The following is a 10,504-nucleotide window of genomic DNA, read 5'->3' as shown; positions in this document are numbered from 1 at the left end:
GCCCGGCGCAGGCGGACTTTGCCCTTGACGAGCAGCGAGTGGGCAGGCTCTCCGCAGAAGGGGTCCTCGTAGTAGAACTGGTGGGCTCGAAAGAGCCGGCTGGGGTAGAAGGTGTAGGCGCGGGTCAGGAACTCCGGTCCTGGGCGCACCTCGCAGCTGCAGGGGTGGAAGGAGACGGGCTGGGTGCGGAGGGAACACCATGCCGTGAGCCCCTCTCTCCTCTGGGCTGTGCTCCGTTCTCCCCCTAATCCCCCTCTTAGGCCTCAGCTCAGGCCTGGGCCCCTCCAACTTCAGTTCCCCTCACTGCTCTCAGTCAGCCACCCTTGGGACTGCGGCTTTGCACTGGATGCCTCGTGGCCGCAACACAAGCCTTCTAGTTCATTCTCCATTCCTTCAATCCGAATTGCCCTACTGGAGGCCCTTTTGCAACCATCTGGGGACCCACAGGCCTGGGAGCTCCGGGATGCCCTGCGTGCTTCCTCCCCCACTGGACTTTGGGCACCTGGCCCAGAGCCGGCCCCGCGCCCTCCGCCGTCCTTGCTGAGTGAACGGAGGGAGGGGAGAGTAGTGATCAGGAATGACAGTGGCCCGTCCTGTCTCCCCCTTCTCTAGGCTCACTGCCCTGACCAGGTCTCATCCTTGCCTGTGACAGGGCTTGTAGATATAAACCAGGAGTCGGCAAACTTTTTCTGTAAAGGGCTGGGTAATAAATATTTTTGTTTTTGTGGGCTGGGTGGTTTCTGCCGCCAACTACTCAAAGTTGCCATTGTAGAGCTAATACAGCTATAGATGACATGTACGTGGATGGGCATGGTTGTGTGCCAATAAAACTTTATTTACAAAATTGGAAAGTGGGCTGAACTTGGCCCCAGACTCCATTTGCTAGTGATGCAAACAGATCCAGGGGAAGGGGTTGGAGGGAGAAGAAAGAGGAATGACTCCTAGACCCACGGTCAGCTCCAGGATGGGGCAGAGGAGGCCTCTGGGACTTCCCACTGAGGGTGCAGGTGGGGTGGACAGTGGATGAAGTTGGGGGGAAAAAGAGCAGGCACTCTCCTCACGATTTTACTCTAACCAGGTACCCTCTTGTACTGCTATTTTCTTTCTTTCTTTTTTTTTTTTTTTTTTTTGAGACGGAGTCTCGCTCTGTCACCCAGGCTGGAGTGCAGTGGCCGGATCTCAGCTCACTGCAAGCTCCGCCTCCCGGGTTTACGCCATTCTCCTGCCTCAGCCTCCGGAGTAGCTGGGACTACAGGCGCCCGCCACCTCGCCAGGCTAGTTTTTTGTATTTTTTAGTAGAGACGGGGTTTCACTGTGTTAGCCAGGATGGTCTCGATCTCCTGACCTCGTGATCCGCCCCTCTCAGCCTCCCAAAGTGCTGGGATTACAGGCTTGAGCCACCGCGCCCGGCTCTTTCTTTTTTTTTTGAGACAGAATCTCACTTTGTCACCCAGGCACTGGTGCAATCTTGGCTCACTGCAACTTCTGCCTCCTGGGTTCAAGCAATTCTCCTGCCTCAGTCTCCTGAGTAGCTGCAATTACAGGCATGTGCCACCATGCCTGGCTAATTTTTGTATTTTTAGTAGAGACGAGGTTTCATCATGTTGGCCAGGCTGGTTTTGAACTGCTGACCTCAATCAATCTGCCCGTCTCGGCCTCCCAAAGTGCTGGGATTACAGGCGTGATCCCAGCCTATTTTCTTGATATTTTTTGTAGCAGGGCTGTTGGAGCAGAGGAAACATGTTATCACCCAGCAACGAAATAATTCCCTTTTCTTTTCTTCCATCTTTTTGATAATGTTGAGGGGAAATTCTCTGGTCAGAGCTAATGTGCCTTTAGTGCCAACCTCCCTGTTCTCCCAGAGAGAGCAACTCAGAGCCTCGGGTCGGCAACAGATCTAGAGAGGATTTATGTTGTTTTGTTTTTGCTGAATTTAATTTTACAGTCACCTTTAATTTATGACAAGTGGCTCTGGTCCCCAAATCCAGGATAATATTACATTTTCTTTAAAAATAATCACATTACACTGTCAATGTATGCCAATTATACCTCAATAATGCTGTAAAAATAAATGAATATATTTTAGTAAATAAAAGCAAGTTGGTTTACAGAAAATGATAAGTAAATACTAGTATAGGTACTTAAAAATAGGGAGGGCTGAGCCATACCCCTGAGGGTCTCAGACAAGGGCTGGAGAGGGGAGATTTGCCTAAGAGGACACAGTAGGTCACACTGGACCTCTCGATGGTTCCCAGACTCTGGGCCCTCTCCCACTCTTCTCCCAGGAAGCAGCAAGCTCAGTCTGGAGAGCATGGCAGGGAACTTTCAAGGAAGAAAGTTCTAGAAGAAATTTCTTAGAAGAACTGCTTCAAAATGTTACTGTCTTGGGGCAGGAGCGGCCTGCAATCAGTGTCCCTTCTTCCTGCACCCCAGTTCTGTCTGGGTGACCCTGGTGAGTGGATGCCTGGATCTCCCCTGAACTGTGCCGTGGGCGTGGGGACTGCTTGCAACCTGGCTGAGCCTGCAAATGTGTTCGAAGTGGCCTTGAAGAACTCACATCCCTTCCTCCACCCAAAGCGCTACCAGATGTTTGGCAGTTGGGAGTTTCTGCCCGACTTCAGGAGGTACAGGAAGGATACCAAGAGGCCAGTCCTTGACCCCAGAATGGGGCTGGCCTGGAGGGGATGTTGGGGGAAGGAGGAACGTGCCAGGTGTGGAGGGGGCCACGCTTTTCCCCAATCCCTGCCCCAGGAGCGGGGACTCAGCTGGCTGCTGTAGGGTTTGTGCACCACAGATGAGGAGAGAACGCAAAGTCCATTGGCCGCAAAGCAGCAACTGAGCCTCTGAAATGTTGAGCGAGCCTCTCAGGTTAGACGGAATTAGATGGGCGCACCCAGGCTCTCCCTGGCCTGCCACTACCTACCCCAGGGCCTTTCACCAGCTGCCCCCTCTGCCTGGCTCTTCCCTGGCCCTCTAGATGGCTGATTCCTCTCCTTTTAGCTCTCAGCTGATGTCACCACCTTCAAGAAGCCTCCCCGATCACTCTCTAAAGAACTCTCCAGGTCACTTGCTATCACATCCTTGGTTTTATTTCCTTCATTGAAGAGCTTAGTGCAATCTCAAGTTTATACTATTCATTCATGTGTTCAGATGTTAAGGGCACATCCCGCTGCTGACCCCGGGCACTCAGTTCGTAATAGGTTTGTATAATAGGTGCTCAAGGTGTTGAATGGATTTTGTCCATGGACGTGATGCCCAACACAGTCCCTGCCTCCCATTACAGTCTGGGAGGGGAGGCAAGCATGGCCAGCAGCTTGGCAGATAGCGGGCCTCTTGGATAACTATGTGAATTATGCCTATTTCAAAGATTGGACACCGAGTCTCAGAGAGGTAGAAGTCTCCGAGCCCATAGGCCCATGGTCAGGATGACCTGTCTTACCCCGTGGAGATCCAAGGTCCATTGAGGTGTGGGGGCCGGATTGCAGTGCTGGGCATTCTATCTGTCAAGGGCCGCTGGCAGCGGGGTTCCCAGCGCAGGTGGCTGCCCCCAGCCTCCCCAGCCACCAGTGCGGTGTGGGCTGCAAAGCAGACAGACCTGGGTAAGACCCCAGCATGCCCCAAGAACACCCACCCCATCCGCCCTCCCAGCCCCACTGTGGCCACAGAGAGCCAGGCAGGGCTGTCCTGCAACCTCCATCGCAGCCCTGTCCCCGGGGTGCCCCAGTTCTGGAGATAGTGATGCGCTCCCCATATTGAGGATCCTAGAATCAGCCTCCCCGATGCATCTCCTTCTGGGTTCCCAGATGTGATCATCCTGGAATCCAAGCCTCCTAGATGGAGACTGTCCCAGATTCTGGGGCTGGGAGGCCTCTGAGAATCCTACTGCGTGGAGCAGACTCCTAGAAGCCCAGAACTTCCACGGGCTTGCCAGCCGTGACCAGGTGCTGCCCGCCGGTGGCAGAAGGACCCACGCTCCTGGACAAAGGGCACTCGGGACTCAGGACCTAAGGTGCTGGGGACAGTGGGGCCCTAGCCCACCCCCAGAGCAGACCACTCCCCTCCGCCAAGGAGCTCTGGGGGCTGCTTGGCCTCTCCCAGCACAGAGCAGGTCCCTCGAGGCCACTGGCTTCAGGTCTCACCTGGTGCTGGGTGCCTGCTGTCTACTTGGTGCTCAGTGAACATGTGGCAAGTGAAAGAATGCATGGCTGCTGCAGAGGCCTGGGCCAAGGTCTGAGGACAAACAGTGTGGACCCTGCCTTTCTTCAGGGCTCCCTAAGCCTGGACACCAGGGGAGGAATTGGGCTCAGGGCAGAAGGTGACTGGAAGATGGACACGGGAAGCAGGCACTGCAGCACAAGCTCCAGATCCTCTGGAGTGACCCCTGGATGAGCTTGGCTGGGCCTGGAGACAAGTCAAGCCCGGGCGTGGGGCTGTTCACGATATCTTCTCGGGCTGCTCAGAGGTGAGAGTGCCAAGACCTTCAGCTGCTAAAGAGCAGCAGCTTTCCCAGAAACTGTCATCTCCACTCGGGGCTGATGGGCTTCAGATGGTCCAGATGACGGGATGCTGTGGGAAGCTCGGCAGTGAGCTGCATCCAAATACTCCAGCCACGGGCTGTGCTCAGGGGCGCCGGCCTGGCCCTGGAGGCCCAGTTCCTGCAGCGAAGCTTCCAAGCATGGCTCTTCCCACCCAGCCTGGGGCTGGAGTGGGTCAGGAGGGGCTGAGTCTTAGAGCTCCAGCCCAGGGGATGTGGGGGCTTGGCAGGAACTTCAGGAGGCCTTGGGAGGGGTTGGGGGCTGAGTTGAGAAGTGAGCAGATGGCATGTTCTGTCCCTTTCCTGGCCTCGCAGGCAGACCTTCCCAGCAGGGGTTCAGAAGAGCTGAGGGCTCCCCACTGCCCCCTCAGAGCCGCCTGACCCCAAACTCTCTGTGTCCCAGGGGTATTTTAGGAAAATGAGGCAGAGTGGATTCCTCAGTTCCCTTGAGGTTGGGGGTTGCATCTGGAGACTTTTGGGGTCCCCAGTGATCAGCTGAGAAGGCAGGAGTGACGCTGATGGTGATGAGGGGGATGACAGCACCTGTTAACTGGGTGCGGACCCCTTGCACTTCTATACATTATTCCCATCTGATCTTTGCAATAACCCTGGAGTCAGTGTTAGTGTTATCTTCCTCTCATGGGCAGAGAAACAGGCTCAGCTCAGAGATGGGCTTAGCTTCCACCGGACACGTGCCACCCGGATGTGGCAAAACCAGGATGTGAGCCCAAGTTGTTGGACTTCGGGGTGTGACGGCCTCACCGGTGCTTGTCTTACATCCCCAGAGAACACAGAAGGAGCTGACTTGGAGGCAGGGTAAAACGCAGGGCGGTCAACCAACATTGGCCGACTGAATAAACGAAGGCATGAGTACAAATGCTGGTGTAGCCCTAGGTCCCTGTTGTAATCTTGGTTCATCCTGCAACTGATTATTGCCTTTAATTAGCCAAATAGGAGAAATGAAAACAAATAGCCACCCAGCCAGGGCCAAGGTGTCACCACACCGACTCATCAGCACTCAGGGCCGCTCTACGAAGTGAATGAAATGCCAGCAGGATCTTGAAAGAGAGAGGCTGTGGTTGTTTTATCTTAACTTAGCACATCTAATTTGCAGAAATTTGTGGCAGGATGTTGTAGTGGGTGGGTAGGCACCAAAGTTGGGCCAGGTCCCTATACAACTCGCCAGGAGTCCTGAGCTGATGGGTGCACGTCAGCGTCAACACCTCATGCATTTGGGGGTTTCTGCAATATGCTTCTTCAGAAGACATTGGGTTCCCTGGATTCAATTCTGCAGGTTAATTTGAACATCTCCAGTGTCAATGAAACCTGTCCAAAAGTGTTGATTTGGGGGAATGGATGAAAACAGAGCGAGGAAAAGGATCAAAAGGGGTCAGCAATATTTGCCTGGTAGGAAAATCCAGCTTACGTCTCAGAGTGAAATAGTGAAGGGGTCCTGCAAATTATCTTGTCATTGTTTCCACAAAACTTGGGCTCTTGAGGAAGTGTTTTTCTGTTCAAAAGAAAACAAGACATTTTTTCCCCCCTGCACCCTCCCTGAAGTCACTGAGACTAGATGGCCCTTGACATGGTGTTTTGTCATGAATCCTCAGATCCTGTGTTTCTGCTGAGTGCATTTTATTTATCTTGTTTTTCTGTGAGGAGATGGGATTTAATTATGTTGGGAGACTCTGAGATACAGCGAAGTGTGGCTGCATTCGGAACATGTATACACAAATGCGAAGCAATGCTGGGCACCTCTTGAGGAGCATCATGTCGCCTCTTGGTCATGCGTGAAGTCTCAACTTCAAGGTTGCAAAAGCAAAATTGACCAATTATAAATGATTCCATGACATTTTCTCCAACACAGTTCTTGGGATAGAATGTTGGATTTTCTTTGCTTTACCTCCACTTCCTCCTTCTCTTCCTCCAAAAAAGTCTTAACTAAAGAAGTAATAGCTGAAAGTAGATGGTGTGGTGGGTTGGGTTACACAACTTTTTGCAGGGAAGTGATACATGGGAGTTAAATGCATGGACCAAATTGATTTTTATCAACCATGGATTTTTAATTAACAGTGGTGTCCACTTACTGTCATTCATTATTTACTGTTTACCCACTAATTAAAAATTATGCTGCTTTTGCATTCATAAGAGCAGGACATTTGAAATTAGATAGCATCGTTCAAATTACCTGAAGAATTAAATCTAGAGTTCCCAATTGCTCAGACCAGGCTACCGGAGCTTAAAATATGACCTGCTTGAGGCTGATGTGTCATCCTGAATCAGAGCACCAGAAACAGGCCTCATGAACAAATGCCATATGGACCTGCCTGGGGCCTTCCGGGAAAGAACACTCGCTGAGCACACACAGAAGTGTGGGCACTCGGCTAAGATTGTCTTGAGATCATCAAGTGGTGCCCAGTGTCTCCTGAGTGGGAGGCCCAAGGTCAGGTGCTTCATCTGCATTATGACCTTGAGCCCTCCCAGCGGCAGCGTATCAGTACCCTGGCAGAGCCCAAAGGATTGACAGGTGTCATTGGCACAACCACCTGTGACATGGGTTCGGTCAATGAACCCATTTTGCTGATGAGGAAACTGCAGTTCGGAGGAGTGGAGGGACTTGGCCATTGTCACTCCTCTGCAGACAGATGCTTCCTAACCAAATAAAACACAACAATACACCCAGTAAAATACACCTAACATCAAAGGTACCATGTCGGCCAGGCACGGTGGCTCACACCTGTAATCCCAGCACTTTGGGAGGCTGAGGTGTGCGGATCACATGAGGTCAGGAGTTTGTGACCAGCCTGGCCAACATGGTGAAACCCTGTTTCTACTAAAAGTACAAAAATTAGCTGGGCGTGGTGGCAGGTGCCTGTAATCCCAGCTATTTGGGAGGCTGAGGCAGAAGAATCGCTTGAACCCAGGAGGCGGAGGTTGCAGTGGGCTGAGATCATGTCATTGCAGTCCAGCCTGGGTGACAAGAGTGAGACTCAGTCTCAAAAAAAAAAAAAAAAAAAGGCACCATTTTAAAGTGAACCATTTGGTAGCATTAGTACATTCACAATACCGTGCAACCACCACCATGATCTCATTCCAGAACGTTGTCATCACCTCAGGAGGGGACCCTGTGCCCATCAGCAGTCACTCCCTCTCCCCTCTCCTCTTAGATCTCGGCAACAATGACTCCGTTTTCCGCTTCTGTGGATTTGCCTATTCTGGATATTTCATAAAGATGGAATCCCACACTCTGTGCCCTTCTCTTACTTCCCTTCCCCAGCAATTCTCCTAGGTGGGTGTGGTTATTCCATTTTGCAGATGAACAGTGGAGGCTTAGACAGGTTTCACTCCTGGGGCCACAATTTATGTTTTCTTCAACGATCAGGAAAAACGCAGGTATGGATCAAAGAGAGAAGAGGGTGGAGAAAAGATGCGAGCTTTGTAGCCAGAGCAGATGGAGAAATATCAGCTTTTCAGGTACCTTTCTTTTGGGGGTAAAAAGCAAAAGAAAAGTACTTTTTTTCTCTTTTAATCTGCTTGTTCTGAGGTTCTCGAAGCAAGGCACTAATGAATGCAGAGTGGGGTGCGAGGTGATTTTAGGCACGATGCGAGCACTTCGTATTCCAACAGTCACGCATCGATTTTAGGAGGTGTTAAAAGTGTCGGTAGTTACCGTAACAACCTTGTACTTGCACGGCCTGTTTTGCTGAGGACTGACTTTTAAAAGGGGATTGATCTGAACTTGATATTAAAATATTAAGTATTTTATTTTAATTATTTTCTTTTTATATTTTAATGAAATCGTGTTTAATAAGTAGATGTACAAGGGACTCGTGGGTGTGGTAAATGGCCTGAGGGTGGTGCGTGGAAGATGGAGGGAGGAGCAGTTCAAGGTGAACTGGTCACCTCACCTGAGGCATGCAAAAGGAGACCACAGATAACAATGACCATCCAAAATTGAGGACCCCAAGGTGACCCAACTATCATTCATTCATTTCTTCTCCCCCACACAAACACTTATTTTTATTTATTTATTTATTTTGAGACAGTGTTTTGCTCTGTCGCCCAGGCTGGAGTGCAGTGGTGCGATCTCGGCTCACTACAACCTCCACCTCCCAAGTTCAAGCAATTCTCCTGCCTCAGCCTCCTGAGTAGCTGGGACTACAGGTGCATGCCACCATGACTGGCTAATTTTTGTATTTTTAGTAGAGATGGGGTTTCACCATGTTAGCCAGGATGGTCTTGATCTCCTGACCTCGTGATCCGCCCACCTCAGCCTCCCAAAGTTCTGGAATTACAGGCGTGAGCCACTGCACCCAGCCCCAAATACTTATTGAATGCCTGTTGTATGCCTGGAACTGAAATGGACTCTGGTTCTATATGGCTGCACATGATGGTCAGAATTCCTGTTCTCCTGGAGAGACTGGCATTAATCAAATAGGCTCACATCAGAGTATAACTTCAAACCATCCCTAATGTCTTGATGGAAATTTAAACAATGGCCAACAACTTCAATGATTTCCCAGTGCACTCAGTTCAACATTCAAGCTTTCTTGTGTAGCCTCTGAAGCCATTTGAAACTGGTTGCCTTTTTACCACCTGATCACCCACCCCATCCCACAGTGCTTTTCCACTGTGAGTCCCTAGTGCTGAAAGGGCAAACCTTTGGCTGCCTTGAGGCTATTGCCTGTGCTGTTCCATTCTCTCTTCTGTGCTGGGCTCTCCGTCTTCATGGAGGTCTCAGCATAAATGGCATTTCCTGGCAGCGCATCCTTTCCAGGCATCCCTCTTCTGTTCACTCCATTCTCTTCTCTCCTGTGCAGCACTCATCACATCTGGCATTTATTATCTGCTTTCTTGCTTCGGTTTACTTTTTTGACTTTTCATTCTGAAATAATTTCAGACTTACAAAAATGTTGCAAAAATGGTAGAAAGAGTTCTAGTGTATGCTTTGTCCAGTTTCTCTACAGGTTAACATCTTACACAGACATTGTGCAATGATCAGAACCAGGACATTAACACTGATACACTGTTCTTAACGAGTCTACAGACCTAATTCAAGTTTCACCCATTGTCCCATTAATGTCCCCTTTCTGGTCCAGCATCCAATCCAGGATCCCACATTGTATTGAGCTGTCATTGTTTTCTTCAATCTGAGACATTTCTTTTCTTTTTGTCTTCTATGACTATGACATTGACACTTTTGAAGAGTAGTGGCTCTTATTTTGTAGTACCCTTAGTTTGGGATGGTCTGATGTTTCTTCACGAGTAAATTCTGCTCATGAGTTTCTGGTAAGAATGTTGTGGAAGTGATGGTGTATCCTTCCCAGTGCATCATCTCAGGAGGCACACCAAGGCAATCATCCCATTCCTGATGATCTTGACTGTGATCACTGGCTTAAGGAGGCATCTACCAAGTTTCTCTACTATTAAATTACTACTTTTCTCTCTGTGATTAATAATTACCTTATGGGGCTATACTCAGAGATAATGGAAATACCTTGTATTTCATTATACATTCTCCCACTAATTTGAGCATCTATTGATAAGTGTCAATGATTCTTGCCTACAATTATTATTGGTGTTGTTTTCCAAATGGTCATTCTCTAGTTCCATTACTCTTTTTGAGTTTATTTTTGTTTTTAGAGATGGGGTCTCACTATGTTGCCCAGACTGGTCTTGAACTCCTGAGCTCAAGAGATCTGCCTGTCTCAGCCTCCCAAAGTGCTGGGATTTCAGCCATGAGCCACTATGCCCAGTTCTTTCTGAGTTTATTAACTGTAATTGTGCTGTAAAAATGTACTGTCCCTTCTCTCCCATTTATCTTTTTATTCAATTATTTATATTACTCTGAACTCCTGAATATTTATTTTTACTTTATTGATTATAACACATTACTATCAATTGTGGCTCAAATTGTCCCTGATTTGGCCATTGGGAGCTCCTCCAGTTAATCTCCTGTGTCCTTTCTGT

General features: G+C 49.6%; 1 protein-coding gene across 1 annotated transcript in view; it reads right to left on the bottom strand.

Moving 5' to 3' along the window:
* APCDD1L (adenomatosis polyposis coli down-regulated 1-like) overlaps positions 1–10,504 on the bottom strand; it is a 55,515-nt gene that overhangs the window by 7,659 nt on the left and 37,352 nt on the right. The window contains exons 2-3 of the mRNA XM_011936727.1: positions 3,440–3,578; positions 3–156 (exon numbers count right to left, since the gene is read on the bottom strand). Coding sequence (XP_011792117.1) covers positions 3–156; positions 3,440–3,578 — 293 coding nt within the window. The remainder of the gene's footprint in view (positions 1–2; positions 157–3,439; positions 3,579–10,504) is intronic.

Source organism: Colobus angolensis, unplaced genomic scaffold (assembly GCF_000951035.1).
Source record: "Colobus angolensis palliatus isolate OR3802 unplaced genomic scaffold, Cang.pa_1.0 Scaffold156, whole genome shotgun sequence".
Lineage (NCBI taxonomy): Eukaryota > Metazoa > Chordata > Mammalia > Primates > Cercopithecidae > Colobus > Colobus angolensis.
The sequence above is the reverse complement of the archived record's forward strand: the minus strand, read 5'-3'. Positions and strand labels throughout refer to the sequence as shown.